General features: G+C 37.8%; 1 protein-coding gene across 2 annotated transcripts in view; it reads left to right on the top strand.

The window, feature by feature from the left end:
* NPEPPS (aminopeptidase puromycin sensitive) overlaps window positions 1-23820 on the top strand; it is a 127216-nt gene that overhangs the window by 40145 nt on the left and 63251 nt on the right. For both annotated transcript variants that reach the window (XR_014494237.1, XM_083377859.1), the window contains exons 4-9: window positions 9512-9633; window positions 9869-9976; window positions 13774-13974; window positions 15487-15583; window positions 15688-15721; window positions 19315-19429. Coding sequence is in view for 1 of the 2 variants with exons in the window: in XM_083377859.1 (XP_083233985.1) it covers window positions 9512-9633; window positions 9869-9976; window positions 13774-13974; window positions 15487-15583; window positions 15688-15721; window positions 19315-19429 (677 nt within the window). In the remaining variant the exon portion in view is untranslated. The remainder of the gene's footprint in view (window positions 1-9511; window positions 9634-9868; window positions 9977-13773; window positions 13975-15486; window positions 15584-15687; window positions 15722-19314; window positions 19430-23820) is intronic.

Here is a 23820-nt window from a genome sequence, read left to right as displayed (position 1 = left end):
TACCAAACTCTGCTCCATAATGTCAGCCTGCCGCATCTCCTCAAGAGGCAGTGACATTGCTCCTTCACTCAGTTGTTTATCTTCTTGTCTTACTTCTGTTCTTTTAACTCGAGGAGACGGTGGTGAGCCTGCTTTAAGGACCTTAGTATAAAAATCTTTTGCTTGTACCTCGTCCCAGCATAATTCACCACAATTCCAATGGGTATTTCCCATCTAAGCTGAATTTGTCGCTTCTTTTTTTTATTTATTTTTATTTTATTTTTCCTTTAAAAAAACCCCCTTCCCCCTCCCTCCTCCCCCCCTACCTCCCCTCCTCCCCCCTCCCTCCTCCCCCCCCTCCCTCCCCCCTCCCCCCCCTACTTCCCAGAGCTGAATACAAGGTATATATATATATAAAAAAGCAAACCTAAGCAACCATATACTAACAACTATAAATTCTAAAATCCATCACTCTCTAGCTTATATAGGATAAAACAAACCTTAACAATATTAAATATATGTATAAAAAAAACTAGAATAAGAAAAGGACACTCTCTAGCTTATATAGAATGGAACAAACCTTAATAGTATTAAATATATATTAAAGACAAAAAAAAAGGAAAAAGAAGAAAAAAACCCCTTCTCAACCCTATACTTATCCTAAATAAACTCCATCCATTTTATCCATTCCATGATATAACATTCTTACAAATAATTTTCCAAATTAACCAAGGATCCCAAATCAAAAAACTTTAAAGTCAACTCTTCTGTAATCGGCTGTTCCTCTTCCAGTACCACAATCCAAAAAAGCTCACCCTTTCCACAGAACCACCAAATATAAAAATATATTGCGTCTACACCCAAATCTTTTCCCCCCTCCCCTACTTGACTACTTGACTATATCGTAAAAGTTCCATAGACTTCTGCAATTCCTGCTACTTTCTCTTCTTAGATCGTTTTGCAGCAGCACGCGTCACCCTCTGTTTTATAGATTCATCCGACGAGGTTGTATCTTGATCTCCTCCAACACCGTTGTCTTCTATCTGACCATCTTCGGCCTCTTGATGCACTCCTTCTCCAGATCCCTTTCCAGCTTCCAAAAGTGTTAATGGCGTTGCATTTAAAACATTATTGTAGAAATCACGCGCTTGCATCACAGTAACCAAACGGTACTTTTTACCTTCGTGCGTCACCATCAACCCCACTGGGATCTCCCATCTGAACCTTATATCTCGCTGCTTGAGCTCTTGCACAAGAAATGTAAAATCCTTCCTTCTCCTTAGAATCTTTGGAGGAATTTCTTTTAAGACCAAAACTTCTTGATTAGCAATCATAACTTTAGTATCATAAGCAGCTTGTATAACTTCATCTCTAGTTTCCCTTTTTGCAAAATATACCACCACATCTCTAGGCAACTTTCTCTGTCTGGCAATCCATGAATTCACACGAAACACTTTGTCCATGCCTCCTTTTATTTCAGATGCTGGCTGTTTCAACACTATTTCAAAAGCCTCAGAAACCAGCTGCTTTAGATCTTCCTTAGTATTCTCCTTTAAGCCTCTAATTCTAATGGCAAACTGCATCTGGAAATATTGAGCAAGACACAGTTCCTTTTCCATTTTATTTTCATTCTCCAATAGTTTTGCTTCTAATATAGCATTCTTTTGAGACAAGTCTTCTAGCTTTTCCTCCAGTTCTTCCACACACCGAGCCACTTTAAACACTGAAGTCAAGATGTCTACCCTCATCGCTTTGAGCTTCTGTTCCATCCTCTCCTCCATTCTCTCCTCCAATTTCTCCTCCATCTGTGCAAATCTAATATTAATTGATTCCAAAATTACCTGGGTATGTTTTTCAAGAGCATCTTGTAAGTCCTTTGATGTCAATACATCAGGAGGATGCAGCGCCTGCAATAATGATTGTTGCACGGGAGAAGTTCCAGCATTCCGAAGAGTTTTAGGGGGTGGTTTAGCCACCATCTTTTACCAAATATGACGCACTTTCACTTCAGATTTGTAATCCAAAAAAGTCCATCAAGCTGGAGAGTAAAACATAGTAATCCTCTTTACCATTTCCTCTTGTATCGCTCTGCCTGCTCCTTTAAATCATAGTCATTCCTTCAGGCAGGGGTGGTCGCAGACGGCTGGCTCTGCTCCAAGAAGTCAGGAGCAGAGGCGACGGCCAGCTGGGAGCAGCCCAGGCTACGGGGGAGTTCAATCCTTCAGCCGCCCAAGCCATAAGCTCAGGCGGCCCTGGAGAACTCTACCCCTACCTGGGAGCTCGCCCCCTCCTCTTCTCCCGAGGAGGGGGCTTCGGATTCGCCCGAACAGCTGATCGGCGCTGTTTCGGGCGAAAAAACAACAGCTGAGCCGCGGGCAGCCCGGGAAGGCTCCCTCCGTCGCCGCGGAGCCACCGGAAGTCCTGAATTTGTCGCTTCTTAAGCTCATCAGACAGAAAGGCGAAGTCTTTCCTTTTTCTAAGAATTTTTGGAGGTACCTCCTTTAAAATTATAATATCTTGGCCTGTGATTTGGAATCTTTCCCGATAAAAAGCCTGGATAATTGCATTTCTAGTTGATCTCCTGGAGAAGTAAATCACTACATCTCTAGGTAATTTTTTCTGTCTAGCAATCCAGGAATTAACCCTAAATGTCTTATCCATCTCTTTAAGTAATTCTTCAGGTTCACATTTCAAGACAGGAGCCACTGCTTGCACCACTTCCCATTCCAAATCTTCTTTAGGGTTCTCTTTGAGGCCTCTGATACGCAAAGCAAACTCCATGTCTCTATATTGTGAAATGGTGACTTCATCTTCTGTTCTATCAATTTTAACCTCTGCTCTGTCCACTTTCTGTTCAGCACTGATAATTTTATTTTCCAAATTCTCAACATACTCCATCACTGAATCCACACGAACATCCAGGCATTCAATGTGTGCAGCCAAGCCCTGAAGTGCAAGCACTATATCCTCCCTCATCTGTTTGTTTTGATTAACAAATTCTTCCTTTGTTTCCTTTATTTCTTGCTGTAATACTTGTGTTGACTGCATCACAACTTGCTGAATGTCTGCCAATGTAAATGCAGGTGGTGTGGGGGAAGGTGATTGTACTGTAGGTTTCATTGTAGTTTGCCCTGCAACTTGTGGTAAAGGTGAAGAAATAACACTTTTAGAGATTGTAGGGCCTCCCCCACGCCTTGCAGCCATCTCTTAGGTTTCGATTTCCTCTTTCTTCCAGCAGAATCAGAGTTCAAAAAAAAAGGAAGGGAGAAAAAATAAAAGTTTTTCTCCCAAAGTTCCTTATCCTTCAGTAAAAGAAAAAAAGGGCAAGCTTTCAAATACACAAAATCCGGTACTGGGTAGAATCAGTTGCAAATTATATCTCTTGCTATGTTGCAGAATGCAGCAATTTTCCAAAACAGTCAATTCATACAAGAAAGCAACATTGCAGTGCCATTTTTACTCCATTTCCATCAGCTTAAAACTTGAAGAAGATAATGAATCTGAGTTAAAGTTAAAATCTAACTTGATAATTCAAATCCTCCTGCTTCGCTCTGCCTGCTTCTCAAAGAAAAAAATAGTCACAGTCCCATCTAAGCAGCAGATGTAGTTGTCGTGTCTAGTTCTGCTCCTTTATGGAGCGAAAGTGTCCTGGGAGCGGAGAAAGCCTGGGCTCTGAGGGAACTCACTCCATTAACCCCCAAACTAGTTGAGGGAATCACAAGAGGAGCTCTAACTCTACCCAAACAAGCTCGTCTCTCCCTCTTCTCCCGAGGGAGAGACTTCGGCACCATGGGACAGCTGATTTTCGCTGCCTCTGGGCGCTCTAACGCATCCCAAGATCGGGCGGCTTCAGAAACGCTGCCATTCGGCACGGCAGCGCTACCGGAAGTCATTTCTGGGATTTCAAAGAAGCAAAGTTCCAAGTGTTTTTCAGAAATAAAAATTCTGATAGCTTGGGAAAAATAAAAATAAAAGTTTTGGGTAACAAGAAAGTTTTATGACAACTGAAGGCAAACTTTCAACAAAGACAAGGTGACAGAAATGACAAGGAAAAATACATCAATTATATCAATAACTGGACTGTGAAACAAGGAAGTAAAGCAGGAAAAATTTACAAAACGTGAACAGTCAAAAATAATTGTAAATAAATAACAAAGATAAAAAGATACTGAAACATTTTGCAAATGTTTCAATCCTTCTGTAACCCTTTTGTAAAGAGAAAATATTCAGGGATCAACTTCTTAGAATCTGAAGTGTGACAAGCAATAGATCAATTGTGAAAGAGGAAATATTGTGCATGCTAAAATTTGCTGAATTTTAAATAGTTGCAGAAGAAGATGCAATTAAGGTGGTAACAGCTCTGTGTCAATAATTATGCAAAAAGACTGGTCTAAAGATTAGTGAAAGTATTCTTGTATGAGAAAAAACGCAAAAATTAAAAGGGTACATAATAAACTTACATTAATTCATATAAGCAAAGTTTTGATTAAGATCTTAAAAAGAACAGTTATACATGAAGAATCAAGTTACATTAACTAGCAGGACATAATAGATAAGTAATGTAAAATGGATAATGCAGAACACGAAAACACAAGAAAACACATGAATCTTTGCTTCATCGACTATAGCAAGGTGTGGAGAAAATCAGTCTTTAAATGAATGATGTGGACTGCATCAAGCTGATTTATAGAGATGTAAACATTTTGGCTTTTTAAGTACAGTACAACTTGTTATCTTATTAAAACAATTCCTATAGATTTGTCCTCAAAGTGTCAGTGGGAAGTGTTTTCTTTTTGGCATCAGGCATTTCCAATTTTACTGCTGTTGATTTATGGGAGATGCTTTCCTCTCTTGTTTTATTGTTTTATTTTCCTTTTGGTTTATTGCTTATAACTCTGTTTTCTTGAAGATACAGATAACTTACAACAAGGTGCTTAGCAACCATTCAAAATTATAGTAGATATATCTTGGGGCTTTGGGTGCCTGGCAACAGGGTAGTGTCCTGTGATCGCTTGACCACATTTAATGGTACTTCTGTCAAAAACTGGCACTTCTGATTTTCGGCAAAAACATGCCCACAGCTAAAAACAGAAAATGGATTTTTAGAAACTTTCCATAAGAGATTCCTGGATGGCCAAATGGGAATTTTTGAGGAATCAGCCCCAACGTTAAATTAATCTCATGCAGTATTAGTGGAATAGCATTTTAATGTTTTCCTTATACCTAAGTGGCTTACATCTTCACTGAAGATATAAAATTCTACTATTTTTCCCCGTCATGAGATACTTTCTAATCTGCTAAAGAAGAGGTTCATGATAGACCTAGCATTTCTGTATCCTCTATCTTCTGATTTCCTGCCTGTTTCCATCCCGAAACCATTTTTCTTGTTCTGTTACATTAATATCAGAACTCTTTTAGCATACATCTTTACCTGATTCACCTTCTCCCAAGGAAGATAACTTTTATAGTGCTCAGTGAACTGGAAAACCCAATGCTTTATGAGGAAACCCTTCTATACTTTTCATTGAAGCAAAGTATTCATCTATTTAATTTCTTCCAAAGTCATTCGTGACCATTCTCTTGAATCTCAACACCACCTTTCCCCCCCCCCCTAACCTCTCAACATTACTGAAAATATTGTTTCATTCTTTGGATGTTTATTTTGTTCTCACTTCTTAACTGGGAATGGACAGCACCATTCGTGCTGCTGCTGCTTTACCTATTTTTGATCTGATTCATTCCCATATTGGAGTTATGCTGGACAATTACATAAGGTCAGCCCTGTACCTTCATTCAACATTATAGACTAGACCACGGGTCGGCAACTCGCGGCTCTGGAGCCGCATGCGGCTCTTTGAGCCGTCTCCTGCGGCTCCCAGCCGCCCGGTGCGCGCTCACCTCTTCGAACTGGCAGTGGCGCGCACGCACCTCTCCAAATGGAGAGTGGCACTGCCCGTTCCGAGAGGTGCGCACGCACCTTTCCGAAGGGCGGAGGTGCGCGCGCACCTCTCCAAGCCGCCGCCGTCCCGTCCGGAGACCTGCCGCGTTCGTCAAACATTGACGAACACGGCAGCTGTGCAAATGGGATGGTGGCGGTTTGGAGAGTGCGCGCACACTCGCCAAACCGCCGCCATCCCGTCCGGAGACCTGCCGCGTTCGTCAAACATTGACGAACACGGCAGCTGTGCAAACGGGATGGCGGAGGTTTGGAGAGTGCGCGCGCACCTCTTCCAAGCCGCCGCCGTCCGGAGACCTGCCGACGTTTGGGGAGGTTTGGGGAGGTGCGCGCGCACATCCCCAAACCTCCCAAAACGTCGGCAGGTCTCCGTACCTCAGCGCGAACGGGCAGCGGCCCCGCTTCTTGGGAAAGCTGCCGCGGCCCGTCTACAAAGCTGCCGAAAGCGGCAGCTTTGCAGACGGGCTGCGGCAGCTTTCCCAAGAAGCGGGGCCGCTACCCATTCCGAGAGGTGCGCGCGCACCTCCCCAAACCTCCCCAGGTCTCTGTACCTCCGCGCGAACGGGCAGCGGCCCCGCTTCTTGTGAAAGCTGCCGCGGCACGTTTGCAGGCTGCCGAAAGCGGCAGCTTTGCAGACGGGCTGTCGCCGTCACGCAACCAGGAACCGGTTCCATCACACATAAAAAAAAGGCAACCGTGCACGTCCGCGCATGTGCAAGAAACGTTTTTTTCGCATGCGCGTGCATGGACGCACGCATGCAGCTCCCACTTTTTTTTTTTTTTTTTATTGAAAAGTTTTATAAAATACAATTTTCCTTTAAAAAAACCCCCCTTCCCCCTCCCTCCTCCCCTCCCTACCTCCCCCCTATCTCCCCCCCTCCCCCTCCCCCTCCTCCCTCCCCTACCTCCCCCCCTCCACTTCCCCTCCTCCCCCCTCCCCCCCCCGACTTCCCAGAGCAAAATACAAGGTATATATCTAAAAGGCAATCATAAACAATCATATACTAACAATTATAAACTCTAAAATCCATCACTCTCTAGCTTGTATATAGTAAACCAATCCTTAATAATACTAAATATATATAAAAAACTAAAATAAAAGAAAACTAGCATCATTCCCATCTATGTTCTTCCACAATTCACTATTACCTTAACATATTCTCATTTGCACATTAATAAATAGTTCTTACACAAATTAACCCACATTAACCCACAAAACTTTCTTCCTCTTCCTCTGTAGTAAGTTGTCCATTAATTCCAAATTAAAAAAAAAAAATCAAAAAAAAATCTATTACCATACATAGCATCCCAAAACTTTTTTTTTTAAAAAAAACACAACTACCACTTAACTATAAATATTTTGTGGAAGTTCCATAGATTTCTACTGGTCTTATTTTTTTTTCTTTTTTGAGCGTTTTAAGGCAGCACGCGTCACCCTCTGTTCTCTAAGATCATCCAAAAGAATTGCAGCTTGAACTCCTCCTGTACCCTTCTCGTCTATCTGTGCATCTTCATCCTCTTGATGTTCTCCTTCTCCAGATCCCTCTGCAGCTTCCAGAAGTGTTGATGGGGTTACTTCCAAGACATTATTATAAAAATCATGCGCTTGCTTCACATTACTCAAACAGTATCTTTTGCCATCATACATGAAGCTCAACCCAACTGGGATCTCCCATCTGAACCTTATATCTCTTTGCTTGAGCTCTTGCACAAGAAATATAAAATCCTTCCTTCTCTTTAAAATCTTTGGAGGAATTTCTTTTAAAACCAAAACTTGTTGACCAGCAATCACAACTTTGGTATCGTAGGCAGCTTGTATAACTTCATCTCTAATTTCCCTTTTTACAAAATAAACCACCACATCTCTAGGCAACTTTCTCTGTTTAGCAATCCACGAATTCACACGGAACACTTTGTCCATACCTTGTTTTAATTCAGATGCTGGATGGTTCAATACTCCCTCAAAAGCCTCAGAAACCAGCTGCTTTAAATCTTCCTTAATATCCTCTTTTAGGCCTCTAATTCTCACAGCAAACTGCATCTGGTAAAATTGGGCCAAGCTCTGTTCACTGTCAATTTTGTCTTTTAAATCTTCAATTTCCAATACTTTTGCTTCTAATAAAGCATTCTTTTGAATCAAGTCTTGCACTTGATCATCCAGCACCTCCACACATTTAGCAACTTTTTGCACTGAGGACAAAATGTCTACCTTCATTTCTCTAAGTTTCTGTTCCATCCTTTCTTCCATTCTCTGCTCCAATTTCTCCAATTTCTCCTCCATCTGTAGAAATTTAACACCCATTGACTCCAAAATTAACTGGGTATGTTTTTCAAGATCCTTCGATGTCAATACATCAGGAGAATGCAACGCCTGCAGCAATGATTGTTGTTGCACCGGAGAATTTCCAGCACTCCGAAAAGTTCTAGGGGGAGGTTTAGCCGCCATCTTTTACTTACAATTGTGACGCACTTTCACTTTAAGTTTTAAACAAAGTCCATCAAGCTTGAGAGTAAAATAAAATCTTCTTCATCTCTTCATCTTTCCCTCTTGTACTGCTCTGCCTGCTCTTTCCCTTTCATAGTCTCTCCTTCAAGCAGGGATGGTCGCAGACGCCTGGCTCTGCTCCATAAAATCCGGAGCAGAGACGCTGGCCAGCTGGGAGCAGCCCAGGCTACGGGGGAGTTCAATCCTTCGGCCGCCCAAGCTCCAAGCTCAGGCGGCCCCGGAGAACTCAACCCCCACCTGGGGGCTCACCCCCTCCTCTTCTCCCGAGGAGGGGGCTTCAGATTCGCCCGAACAGCTGATCGGCGCTGTTTCGGGCGAAAAAGCACCAGCTGAGCCGCGGGCAGCCCGGGAAGGCTCCCTCCGTCGCCGCGGAGCCACCGGAAGTCCCTCAGCTCCCACTTTTTTTTTATGTGTGATGGAACCGGTTCCCAGTGGCTCTTTTCCTTTTTCGGGTTGCCGACCCCTGGACTAGACCTTTGATTCACTCACCTTATGATGACCAGATTCTTCCTCAAGTAAGAAGCTTTAACAGACTTCACTCATCAATATGAATTATCAAGACCACAAAGAAAAAGAACTGCTTATTATCTATGAATTTATATAACCCATCTTTCTCTGCATGGTTTCATTTTTTCTTTTGTTAATGTAGTGTTGGTCTTAAGAACTAATTACTGAGAGCTGTGTCTAGTCATATGGTACACCTGGTGAGCAGGATTCTCTATAAGCTATATTGTGAGCTCTAAAAGATTCCAGTCAGGTTTCTGTACAAGCATGTAACTTACGTGTGTGAATTGAATAGTTAAGTAGTCAAAAAATTGTAATTAAAGTAGCTTATTTTCATGCACCTTCCAAATCTCCTATCATTTACTCATTTATTGTTCCTTTATTATCATATTATTTCACCTTTTATCAGTCCTGTATTATTCGAGCTAATCTTCAGAGTCCCAGAGTCTGCATACTTTGGAAACAGTTGTATTTTTACTTCAACTGTGCTTAAATATACTGGGTTTAGCATCTTCTTTTTCAGTAAGGATAATAATGTGTGTGTGTGCTTTTTTTAAATAACACAGGGATGGGAACACTAAAGATAGATTTTGTTGGAGAATTGAATGACAAAATGAAAGGATTCTATCGAAGTAAATACATCACCCCTTCTGGAGATACTCGGTTTGCTGCTGTTACGCAATTTGAGGTATGAAATCTTTTGATTTATAGTTTACATGTCCTGTTAATTGGATGTGTCAAGTTGGTATTTTTTTTATTCTCTTCAGTTTCTGCTTGTGCCTCTTTTTTACCAATAGTTTTCCAAAAATGTGTGTGTGGATGTGTGTGTGTGTCCTTTTGAATATTGAATATGACAGTTCTTGGATCTGTCAGAATGCCTCAAATATTTTGGCTTCTTAATGCTGTTTTTTTCTTTCTTGCAGGCCACTGATGCTCGCAGGGCCTTTCCTTGCTGGGATGAGCCAGCTATCAAGGCAACTTTTGATATTTCATTGGTGGTTCCCAAAGACAGAGTAGCTTTGTCAAATATGGTAATTAATTTAATAACTTAAAATCCTATTACAAAGTGGTTTGATTAAACAGAAAAATGTTATACAAGACATGGCCTAGGTTTGGATTGCATGGCTTTTCTGTGGTGCGATAAAGTTAAAATTAATGTAGCTTTTCAAAAAAAAATCACTATTTTAGAAGTGCCATATTGAGAAAATGGAATAGATATTAATTCAGATTGTACCCCCAAAGCCTTTATGGGTTTCAGTAGGCAAAGACAGATAGTTAACATAGAGATAGATGTTTTAATAAGAGCACAGAGGATATAAGGTGAAATAAAGAGGTCAATTATATACAGAGCGATACAGTTTTCAATAGTTTTCATATGTACTTAAGAAAATAATCTGTGGTAGATAACTGGACATTTGGAATTGAATAGCACAAGACATGATTTGAAATTGAACTGTGTACAAATGATGAACATGTAATTGCTAAAATTTATAAACTTGCTGAAATTTGAAATGGAAGAAGAACAAGTGAAAGAGTTATGATAAAATGGTATAAAAATTTTGTACATAATATGTTGATAAAATAATGGGAAAATATGTGGCTGAAAGCATTAAAATTTACATTATGCCACAATTTAAAAGAGAACTTTTATAAAATGATGTACTGTTGCCTTAAAACTACAGAATAATTATTTAGAATGTATAAGGATTGACTTATTTGATTTATAGAAAGGACAATAACTACATTTATTAGTGATTAGAAACCCCTTAATAACATTTTGCTGAAAAACATGAACTTGTGTTTTTTGGGTTTGGGATCACAGTTGGCATAAGCTGTTGAGTGAAGCTGTTATTAAGTGAGATGCCCATATGATTTCCAGGATGTTAAGTACACAGAGCAAAGTGCCTGTTAAGTTCAGCTCTCCTTTTTATATGGAAGGAAACTGTTCTAGTGCACAACAGGAATGGAACTAGGATCTTCAGGATCTGAGCTTCATTCATCTACCCAACGTTCTGTACGTGGAAGAGAACTTCTCTACACACAGAATGCAGATGAATTCTGACAGTGTTAAGAAATGAAGCAGATATCTTAAAGATCCCAACTCTGTTCCTGAAACCCACCAAAAGAGTTCCCCCTTCCCACTATGTACAGAGGGGAACTTCTTCAAAGGGCTGCAGAAACAGAGTTCAGATCTTTAGGATGTGAGGTCTGTTTCTGCAGCCTTCTGAGGCAGTTCCTCTCAGTTCCTCCACAAACACTCCTTTCACTCTTGAGGAATGTGGAGTTGAGATTCCTCCTGGCTGGCACCCATTCACCCTCAAAATTGCCTGCTAGCAGGAAATCTCAGCTTTCTGTCAAGACAGCAGTAGCTTGCAAACTTTCCTTGCATTTACCAGTAATTTTCTGGGAAAGCTAGCAGAGAAGTTTGAAAATGACAGTCATATGATTGTGGGTCATTTAGCAACTGGTCATAAGTGTGAACAGGTTGCCATACACACAGAATACAATAACTGACCATGACCATGTGGGGGGAAGTATGCAATGTTTTATAATAGTGAGAAATACTTTACAGGTCTTAAAAGCACAATTTCTGAGACCATCATAGCTTTGATCAGTAGTTAAATTAACTGCTGATCAAAATACCTGTATATTACTGGTGGTTCTGTATATTAACTATCTGTCTGTTAGAGGTGGTCCTCAACTTTGTTTAATGACTATTCAAAGTTACAACAGCAGTGAAAAAAGAGACTTATAACTGGTTCTCACATTTACAACCAATGCAGCATCCCCACGATTTCATGAACAAAATTTGGGTACTTGGCAACCATCATGTATTTTTTTAATTTAATTTAATTTATTTTATTATTTTATTATTTTATTTTATTTTATTTTATTATTTTGTTTTATTTTGTTTTATTTTATTTTATTATTTTATTATTTTATTTTATTATTTTATTTATTTTATTTTATTTTATTATTTTATTTTATTTTATTTTGTTTTATTATTTTATTATTTTATTTTATTATTTTATTTTATTTTATTTTATTTTATTTTATTTTATTATTTTATTTTATTTTATTTTATTTTATTTTTTATGTTAGTTAGTTAGTTAGTTTTCTATACCGCCCTATTCCCGAAGGACTCAGGGTGGTTTACAGGGCAGCATATAAAAGACAATATAAAAAGATAATATAAAATTAAAATGAATTAAATTAATTAAAGCCCAACAATTAAAACAATATTAAAAAGCTAAAACCCCTTCAGTCCAGGCCTGATAAATCGAAAAGCCAGGTTTTCAGGTCCCGGCGAAATGAACGCAGATCGGGGGCAGTCCGGAGTTCCACAGGTAAATCATTGCTGTTAGGAATTGTTGTGCAGAGGTCTTGTGCTACCAAGGAGTTGCACAGACAAGGAAGGGTACTGAGAGCAGTAAGAGTCACACAGTAACCACAAGAGTACACTGAGTTATGAAAGCAAAATGTACTTTACTTTTGAGGTGGTGTAAAAACAAAAATGCACGGTCAAAAAGAAAACAGTCCAGGTCATACACAATAGCAACAGTCCAAGGAGTATTCCAAATACAAAGTCTTCTTACCGGTCCAGAGGTCAATACACAGTTCAGGTTTATCACAGTAGTAAACCAACAGTACAGCAAAACAGTAATAATAGAGAGAGCAGTGAATTCAAAGAGAGAGAAGCTACGTTCCTAGCTCCCTCTTATGGCCATGAGAACACTTACACACCCTTTGGCCAATTAACATCTTAAAGTCACAACATCATAGTTTATATATTTTCAACCCAACTATGTAGGCTATCACCATATGCCTAACATTTGCAATGTCCTGAAGTCATGTAATCACCATTGCAACCTTCCTAGCCAGCTTCTGGCAAGCAGAGTCATTGGGGGAAGCTGGATTCGCTTAATGACCATGTGATTCACTTAACTACTGTTGTGATTCAGTTAACAACTGTAAGAAATTGTTACATTTTAAAATTGGGAAGGACTCATTTAACCACTTCCTCGCTTAACAGAAATTCTGGTCTCAGTTATGGTCATAAGTTGAGGATTACGTGTATGAAAAGAAAGAGAATATGTTGCAATATTAGAGAAGTTAAAATATGAATCTAACTGCTGTTAAGAAGATTGAAAGTCATTATAACTTTTTTCTTTCCTTGCACATTATTCATTTACTGATTAACGTTTCTTTCCTTATTTTTTTCTTTCAGAATTTGTATTTTTATTTATTTATTTATTTATTTATTTATTTAATTTATATACCGCCCTTCTCTCAAGAGACTCAGGGCGGTTAACAGGGCAATACGTAAAAGACAAATACAAAAGTTAAAATTATTAAAACATGATTAAACAATGCCCATAGTACAACTAGTACAAATTTAAAATTAAAGTCATAATAACAAACCCACCCCATCCCATCAGGCCAGGCCCGCTTCCTTAAAGAGATGGGTTTTAAGGTCGCGCCGGAAGGAGCGGAGGTCGGGCGCCATCCGGAGCTCTACCGGAAGATGGTTCCATAAGTCCGGTGCACCCACAGAGAACGCTCTCCCTTTTTAGTCTTTAAAAAATCTTTAATAATAGATATCTAATAATAAGTAAAAAATACTGTAAGTTAAAAAAAACAGTGGTACTATATCCTAGAATGAAATTGGAATTGAAGTGTGTATCAGATGAATACAAATGAGAAAGTTAAGATCATGATATTGTAATTTGGCACTGAGAAATAAACCATAATGTACCACTTCCACTTTATAAAATTTAGTGTTGCTTCACATTCAATATATTTAGTCTCTTCATAATTTGTTGGACAGAATATCATTGATCGGAGGCCCTATCCTGATGATGAAAATCTTATAGAAGTGAAATTTGCTTGTACTCCTGTGATGTCAACATATCTTGTTGCTTTTGTGGTCGGAGAATATGACTTTGTTGAGACCAGGACCACTGATGGTGTATTAATCCGTGTTTACACTCCTGTTGGCAAAGCAGAACAAGGGAAGTTTGCATTAGAGGTAAGAGAGGCTTAAAAATCTGTATATCTTGCTCTATGGCAGTTCCTGGAAAACAAAACCAAAGTGTTAAAAAACTTTAATTTCATTTAACTTGCAACTTCAAATGCATGCTTATATATAAAATATGGGAAATTTTAACCATCTCAGACATTAGGATAAATAGATAACATATAGTTGTTTGGACCATGGAGAATTGCTACTTTTGGTCTTGTGTGGAGTGGCACTGCCCCAAACAAACCCAGGATGTAATCTGAGGGTTCTCCTGGACTCATGACTCCTGCTTGAGGAGAAGGTGGCAGTTGTAGCCAGGAAGGCGTTTGTGCAACTATGGGTTGTGAGACAGTTATGCCCTTTCCTGGACCAACAATCCCTACTCAAGGTCACTCGTGCTCTAGTCACCTCCTGCCTTGACTATTTCAACGTGCTCTACTTGGGGCTGCCCTTGAAAAGCATCTGAAAGCTCCAGTTGTTCAGAATGCAGCAACCTGCATGGTTTTGTGTAGTCCTTGGTGTGCACATGTGTCGCTTCTGCAGGAACTGCATTGATTGCCGATTTGCTTCCAGGTGCAATTCAAGGTGCTGGCTCTCACCTTAAAGCCTTTCATGACTTGGGACCGGGTTATCTGAGGGACTGTCTCTTGCTGGTCACATCCACTCAACCATTAGATTGGTGAGGCAAGGAATGTTCCGTCCCTAAGGAGATAAATTTGGCAGGACCCAAACTCTTTCTTAAGGCCCTGAAGACTTGGTCTTGCCAGTGGAGCCCATCAAACAGCTCATTTGACTATGTGTTGTTGGTGGGTGGGTGGGTGGGGGTTTATTGTTTTTTTTTTAATTTTCTATACTGTGTTTTTATTGCTTGTAAGCTGTCTAGAGTGCTGTGAGTGATTAGGCAGCTATATAAATTTTTTAATTGCATAAAAAATGAATGAATGCATATAAAAAGTCTGGAACTTAATCCTTTGCATGTTTGGGTAAAAATGGAGCAAAAATGTATTTGAAGTCATGAGTATTGTCACTAAGCAGTGCCCAAAGCACTGAGTTAAACAGACCACATAAACAGGCAGCTGCCAGTGTTTCATGGTGGGATGAGCTACAGTTCATCAGAATGTAAGGTACATTTTGCCACAAAATTGATCTCAAAGAGATCAGTTGCCATAATAAAATAATTCCCATAATTCTGAAGTTAAGGACTTCAGAGTTACAGATTTCATGTACTTCAAAAGAACTGGGATCTAGAAAACAAACTTTCAAAGAGATGCAATATTAGGTAGTGAACTTCCTCTTATATCTTAAGAACCCTTATAAAAAACGCCATAGAAATACATTTTGTGATGTGTTATAATTTGGTAAATCATGCATTTATGATATCTTTATTAGTAGAAATTTAAAAATGCGTCAAGCTATCTAGAGGTAAAGATTGATATACAATACCATGGTCTGTTCTAACAAATGGGTAATATAAAGTCAAACATTCTATACTATATTTTTTTCATCTTTTTATTTCTATAGGTTGCCGCTAAAACTTTGCCTTTTTATAAGGACTACTTCAATGTTCCTTACCCTCTCCCTAAAATTGATCTTATAGCTATTGCAGACTTTGCAGCAGGTAACATATATATTTCTAAAGTCTGAGCTTTCTTTACATTATAAAATACTCTGCAGGTTGTTGTGTGTATCAATATCAATAAAACTTTGTATTTATTTTAAAAGGTGCCATGGAGAACTGGGGCCTTGTTACTTATAGGTATGATATTAAAATATTATTTTCATATTCTTATTTTCATGTTTGCATTTCATTAAGGATTTATCAAACAGTTTGTAAAGGAATGAATTATGTTTCATACTGATTACCATGATGTAGCTTCCTTTAATTTGAACTGTGTTCCATCTTGGGTAGTATGAATTTTCTACATAAATATCTTTTGTAGAAATAAATAAATATGAATAATGATTCAAGAATCATAACAAAGTTACATTCATATTCATTGCTACACTATAGTGCTACACCTATAAACGTTAGAGCCATGTACTTTCTTTGTTTTTTCCAGCCCAGTCATGAAAAGAAGTTAAGTGTTCGATTCCATTTTATTTAGCTTTTTTCCTTCTTATTCTTGACCCCAGCTTATTGAATCTGTATATTGTTCTACAGTGAGTTTTTACGAGTCCTTATTTTATAATTTTTGACCATTTGTTCCAGACTGTTGGAAATTAAGGCAGTATTAAACAAAGGTACTTGTGGCCTGAGGCTGAAGATAAAGTCATTGCACCACTCCTGCTGTCACATGATTACGATCTGAGTGCTTGGCAACCCATTTACATTTCTAACCTGTTGTCAAACCTCCTATGGTCAAGTGATCACCTTTTGAAGTCTTCCCTGCTGGCTTCCTCAGAAAATTGATGGGATTGAGGCAAGTCTTTTCACTCTGGTGCTGCAAATTCTCCATGCCAAAATTCAGGCAGGATTTTCAGATTCACAGCAAAGAAATTTGCCTCTTCTTTCTAGGTTTGAAAATTCTCTTTGCCAAAATCCAAGGAGGATTTTCAGTCCCAGAGTGGGGAAACTTGCTTTTCACTTTGGGGCTGAAAATCCTGCTTGGATTTCATCATGGAGGATTTTCAGACCCAGAGCAGAGGCAGTTCTCCATCTGCTTATTGATCTGCGATATCACTTAATACAACTTTCAACATAACTGGGAATGCGAAAGTTGCTGTTGTCTCATTTAACAACTGCTTTGCGCACTGACTGAGGTTTTCAGTCCCTGTTGTCCTAAGTTGAAGGCTACCAGTAGTCCAGGAATGTAAGTTAGGACTAGATCAGCATGTTCATGTGTACATCATTTTTTAATAATCTGTGACTTGCGTATGAAGATTAATGTAATACATTAATATAATGGCATCATCCATTCACTAGAACCAAAGTCTGATACCATGGTTTATTTTCACTTAACAGCTTTATTTTCTGGGCAGATAGAATCCAGGGCATGATATTCTCATATTAACTTGAAAGAAACCAAATTATAGCTGGCTTGAATGTACTTTGATGTGTTTTGTTGCAAAATCAGCCTTTACCATGGCATAGCAAACCAGCCTGCTATGTTTAGAGTTAATGATGATTTATTGACAGCCAAGCATCAAGCTATGCTTAGAAATTCTGGCTTCTTTTAATGATAAACAGTTTCTGTTGAGCATTTAGTAATTGTTACATATCATTCTTGCAAATCCAGTCAAAGCCCTATTTAATAGTGGGTAGTCACATAAACGGTGTCCAAATTGACAATTTGGGGAATTGGGGAATTCCACAGAAAATTTGTCCAGGTGTGCTTAATATCTCTTTTGAGTCTTTGGACCAAGGGAATACAGAAGAGTTTTCATTACATTGCTAGCCTCTTTCCAATTGTTCTGCTAGGCATCAGTAATTGTGGTTTTGCTGCTATACAATGTCTTGGAATATATTCTTGTGTTGCCAGGTTTTGACAGAGATTTCTGTTACGGAGAGTCTTGTTTTCTAGTGAACCTAGTAAATGATATAGTCTGTCCTAAAATAATTTAATACTTTTGAGTAGTTGATTAGGTCAATTAATTCCATTTTAGATTTTCTTTGTCAAATAAATCCCTCTCATTGATCTAGATAAGTGTACAGATAGTCCTTGACTTACAAGCACATTTTGGACCAGAACTTACAGTTGTTAAGTGAGTCATGCCTGATTTTATAACTTTTTTATTGCAGTCATTAAGCGAATCACATCATTAAGCAAATGTGACTTTCATCATTGATTTTCCTTGTTGGAAACCGCCCAGGAAGATTGCAAATAGTGATCACATGACCTTAGGACACTGCGTCGTAAATACATGCCAATTGCAAAACGCCTAAATTTTGATAATGTAGCCATGGTGACATTGCAATAATTATAAGTACGTGGACCAGTCATAAATTACTTTCTTCAGTATCAACATAAATTAAAATGGCTATTAAATGAATAGACTACGGTATCTATATTGGTGGAAAAGAGTCATTATGTTAAGCTGGAGTGGGCAATCTTTTATGAGAGGCTGAGGGCTGTAGTTGATGCAAAATTGCTGAGGAGGAAGGGATAATCTTTGTTTTTCAGGGAAAGGGAAAGTTTGAAGACTTAAAAAATCTATGTGAAATTTATTTCAAAGCTTACATCACAGAAAATGCACGAAAACTGTATAGTACTAAACTGTGCAGTACTACTAATATATGGTAGTTTTGGTTAGAGATGAGCCACATACAGTAAAATTGCACGGTGAGTTGATTTGTTGAATAAATCATAGTTGAGTAGATTCAAATATGCCAGTTTATTTCATTGGATTACAGCCTATAGTAGCAGAGCATACTAAGTCACAAGGTTTTTGTTTGGTTTTGTTAAGTGTTCTGTTTTCTAGCACTGGAGAAGCTAAAAATTCCATTTTAAATGAAGCTTTCAGTCTCTTTATGATATTAACAAAAAAGATGTGCGGGAGCACACAAGCATAAATTCAATAAAATTTACATGGATTGTTCTATTAACAATAGTTAATCTATATATAGGATGTAAAAATTGATGTTTTTTCTTCCATACATTTTCTTAGCAATTAATTCATTTTTTTAAATGAAAGTACATATAGCTTTAAGTATAGTCAGAGCTCCAGTTTCAATTCCTGATTAAATACAATTGCAATCACTTTTAGGGTGAATTCTCTCAAGATAAAAAATAGGAAAGAGAAAATATTTAATCTTCCTTTAGCATGCTGACTTTCTAGATAAAAGTCATTTTTAACTACAAGCAAATAATCACCTATTATATTTTAGTCCTATTTGTTAAATATAAAAATAAATGTTGAAATAAATCATATTGTGGAGTTTTAATAGAGATATTTTGGAGTAAATTTGTACATTTTTGGAAAAATATTAGTTGCTTTACTATAATTAAAACTGGACTGGTCATGGACCATAATACAGATACCGGTACTTGTAATTCAAATAATCATAGCAACCTATTATTTGCTTAGAGGCATATATTTATTCATATATTGCCCACAGTAAAAAATGACAATAAAGGTTATCTAATCTAATCTACTCTAAATCTACTCAATAGGGAATTTTCTACCTAGTAATGTAATAGACTAATTAGTTTTAGAGGTGTGTATAGGTTCTTCTTTTGAGCATTCTGAAAAATGTGTCTCCTTGTTGCATCTTGGTAGGTATGGAAGAACAATTTTACTGATTCTACAAAAGTTTGGTTAGATGAGTTTTCTAACTTGACTAAGTTTTTAAATTTCACTTTTTTAATGTCACATTGTTACATCTCTGTTTTCCCTCCCCCCCCCATCCAGGGAAACTGCACTGCTAATTGATCCCAAAAACTCTTGTTCTTCCTCTCGTCAATGGGTAGCCCTTGTTGTGGGCCATGAACTTGCTCACCAGTGGTTTGGAAACCTCGTGACTATGGTATTTAAGAAGTATATTTAAGTTACTCAAATTATAACTAAATCCACTCCTATCGTCCTGAGTATCATTAGTCATTATTGTTGGAGGCATCCTATGTTTACTACTGACAATGTATATATCTGCATTTGCATATCTGCATTTGCATAGTATTATGTTATGTCAGCTAGGAAAACAGTGTGAAGAGATGGAAACATTAAGGTAGATTAAATGGTGAATGTTACCCAGAGTGTCCCCAGTAGAATCAGGTTGAAGTCTGAAGTCAGCATTAATTTGTCTGGATATATCAACTTTAATGTTTATTTATTTTGTATTCATGATGGCTGCTATATTAAGAGAGGGTGGAAATTACCCACCCCAGCTAAATCCAAGTATCCACTCAGGGTAATTTTCCACTTGTGATAGTTATCCTAATAATGCATTACTAGAATAATCAGTTGGGAAATTAAGACATCTGATTTCTTTCAATATACACACCACTATTTTTGCCTAAATTTACTACAGGTTTTGGATCAACTTTTACTTACTTTATAGATGGAGAGAGGCATTTTTTTTAAAAAATGAGGGAGACTAGTTTGGTGCAACTCAAAGCACTCTTTCACATTGTTCCATAAGATAAAAAAAATTATCAAAATTGTAGATTAGTACAAATCAGTTTTTAATCCTATTTGTATATATTTCATAATTGTATTTTGGTTATTTGGAGAATGGGGATGCAATGGCTCAGTGGTTAAAGATATTGAACTTACCAGCTAGAAAGCTGCAGGCTGGGTTTGAGATCTGAGTGCCATGCAACCGGTTCAGCTGCTCTTCCTGCCCCTGGTCCTGACCACCTGGCAGTTTGAAAGCATGCAAATGCAAGTAGATTAATAGGCATCACTTTGACAGTAAGGTAATAGCATTCTATATGCCTTGTTGTATAGCCATGTTAGCCACATGATCACAGAAAATGCCTTTGGACAACACTGGCTCCCTTGGCCATGAAAGAGAGAGAAGCACCATGCCCTAGAGTCAGACACAAATGAACAGAGAAACCTTTACCTTTACCTTAGCTGGAGAAGAGGGATTAAGCAGGAAACTGATGGTTTATCCAGCTTCTAGGGGGATCCACTCTTCACTGCTCACATAAGCTTTATTTCTATATATATAAAGGGAAGACGTTTTGTAGGGGGAAACTAAGTTATACACTTTCCATTTATGCTATTCAGATAAAATATCTGCTACAGGATTGATTATAAACAAGCAGCAAATACTGGTAACTTATGAAGTAGATACTCATTGATAAATTTCAGGGTGCTTTTGGGATATTTTGTACTTTTTAAGAGATTTAATGTTTTGTTTGAGTTTCCTCCATAATCCTTTTGACACATACATGATTTATGCAAATAAATAGACATGACCTCTTTCCATGGCATTTGTTTTTGGGGGAATTTATTTGCCATACATTACTGCTAAGGCCAGTACTGTATTTTGCAAACTATTGTGTTTGCAAACTATTGAGCTTTTATTTTGGAAATTAGCATATATTACTGTAGTTTAAATTGCCTGTAGAAGTTGTGGGTGCCCATCACTGGAAGCTTTTAAGAAGCGACTGGATAGGCATTTATCAGAAATACTCTCTTGTGAGAGCAGTGGGTTAGACTAGCTGACCTCAAGGTCCCTTCCATCTCTGTTACTATTGCAAGCCGAGTTCTACAAATCACTCCCCCATCTCCCTTTGGGTACATGGCTGGAGACTCTTAAGCTAGTGGTTTTTATTAAAACAACAGTCCTACTCTCCCCACTTCTCTGGGCAGCTGAAGACACTTGAGCTGGTTAGCAGCAGTTGGTTTTCTTTTTTAAAAAATAAACTGATGGCTTGCAAGTCCTGCTTAGAGGCAATTTACCGTAGTTCCTGAGCCAGCTCACCAGAAACAACTGATCGGCGGCTGGTGGAAAACCCTCCCAGTTCAGTTAACATGGCAGCTATCAGAGGAAATAGTAAGTCAGTTCTTCATTCATTTGACAACCCATTTGATTTTAAAAATTTGTAAAATTGAGTCTGATTAATTTGATGAGTTTGACTTACGAGCCTAATGGCCAGGCTCCATTAGGTTCATACCTATATTGTGGTCATTGTTGAAATGGAAAAGTATCAACCTCAAACCATTTCTTTTTAGCATTTGATTAAATAGTAGGACATTGAAGAATATGAAGGAAATAGCTTTATGTGACTAGTAAGATAATGCAATGTTTTGGAGCTAAAAGCAAAAAACAACAACAACACTTTAGCACCCAGAAGGGCCCATATATAACCTGTCTAAAACTCCTTAAATCAAATTGGTTGTTTTCTCAGATTTTGTTATAGCAGTAGAATGCAGATACGTGATCCTGGGAACATATGATTCCAATATGCATGACCTCATACACTCCAGAATACTTCTTGTCAACTCCAAAACACCACACAGCCTTACCAAATAGATTTTCTAACATGTAAAATGAGCTTTGGATAAAGCTGATTGTTTTTTATAGTCCTGATTATACTGGTATTTATTTCTCAGTATGACTTCTTTTTTCCTATATATTTGTGCTTAGTAACTATTGGCACATAGATACCTGAGCAGGAAGAGCTGGTATTATCACTCTGCTGTGATAATATGAGATATTAACAGGCAGAACCATCATGAATTCATTTCAGTACAAAGGAGAGAAAAGAAATGCTGGCAAACTAATTAAATCTATTCTGAATTTCAAACATAAATGGTTATTTCTTCCTAATATTTTTATGGAGTTGCTTCTTGATTATATTTTAAGAACATGGCTGCAACACTGAATTTCACATATTTTATATTACAGCTTCCATACACAATCCATTTTTCATGTAAATACTATGGGCACTGCTTCATATGGGTCAGGGATAAGATAAAACAAAGTCAGAATGCAATAGAGATAAGGTGTTGGACTAACATTGAAAATAACCAAGTTCTAGTCTGACTTTATCCATGGAAGTACCTGGGTGATTTTAGGCCAGTTTTTTTTTATCCCATTTATATCCCGCCCTTCTCCGAAGACTCAGGGCGGCTTACAATCTAAAGCACAAATCAAATGTGCTTAGCAATAGCCTTCATTCTATGTATATGCCTGCTTATTAGGGCTTTTGGGGGGGCCCAGGTGGCATTTTTACAAAGTCAGCTTATTACCCCCAACAATCTGGGTCCTCATTTTACCTACCTTGGAAGGATGGAAGGCTGAGTCAACCTTGAGCCTGGTGGGACTCGAACCTGCACTAATTGCAGGCAGCTGGTGTTACTTAAGGAGGCATTAGCCCACTGCTCCACCAAGGCTCTTTATTAGCCAATCTCTGTTACTGTAGAGAAAAATGGAACAAAAAACAGCTTACATATCTTACTTCGAGATGTTGAATGAAAGGTAGAGTATAAATCTAACAAATAAAATAATTGAATAAATAAATGAAGAAAATGCCATATGTTATTGTCAAGGTATGACATGGTTAGGCACAAGCAGGGAAGGGCCTAATAATATTTCAGATAAACCGAATAATACATATAACAAATTAAAGCAGCAAATTAATACTAATGAAGGATTGTCTAAGAAAATATATGTCAGCATTTTCAATTTTGGCAATGTTTCTTAGTTGCATTACGGCTGGAAGTAAATTTTTCAAGAATCTGAACCCCTATCACAACTGCTTATATCATAAAAGTCAAATTTATTGTTCAATATCTTGTACTTCTCCTTTTTATGTATCAAAGCATAACACTTTTTCTTATTTATTTAATTTTTATGGAAGACTAGACAGTGTATTGCCTGCTTTAGAATCATTGTGTATTTTCCCATCTTTTCTTAACCACTATGAGTAGGTTCTTTATAAACCACTATGTAGAGCTTGCCCCTTCAACACAAGGTTTTTATTTATCTTTCATTCTTGCATAGGATACTAACAAAAACTTTGAGAGTTTGCTTACCTTCTAATATGGCCTTAACCTCTAAGATAATACACTGTATAAAAATAACATTTTCTCTGTGATCAAGCTATAAAATAGGACAACATTACTAGTTTTTTAGAATTGTGTTAATGCTAGTGATGCTGTTTTCCATTAAGCCGTAGAGTTTGGGATTGCCTGTTAAAATCCAAACCACACTGAAAATTGTTACCTTTTCCTAATTGTAGTTATATATCCAGGTTTTTTTTAATCCAATGGCAGCATAGTAGTGCTAACATGTTTTATTTGTTGCAAAGAAAACTTACTATATTTGTATTTTTTTAGTAACTATTTAATTTTTTTCTCACTAAATAAAGCATTATTTCAGTGGTCAAATTAGAGGAAAAAGGACATTCCTGTTTAATTTCTCTATGCCCTGAATATGTAAGCTGTTTTTTTTTTTTATTAAGC

The sequence above is a fragment of the Vipera ursinii genome (assembly GCF_947247035.1).
Source record: "Vipera ursinii genome assembly, chromosome: Z".
Lineage (NCBI taxonomy): Eukaryota > Metazoa > Chordata > Lepidosauria > Squamata > Viperidae > Vipera > Vipera ursinii.
This window is presented reverse-complemented; position numbering and strand designations above follow the sequence as displayed.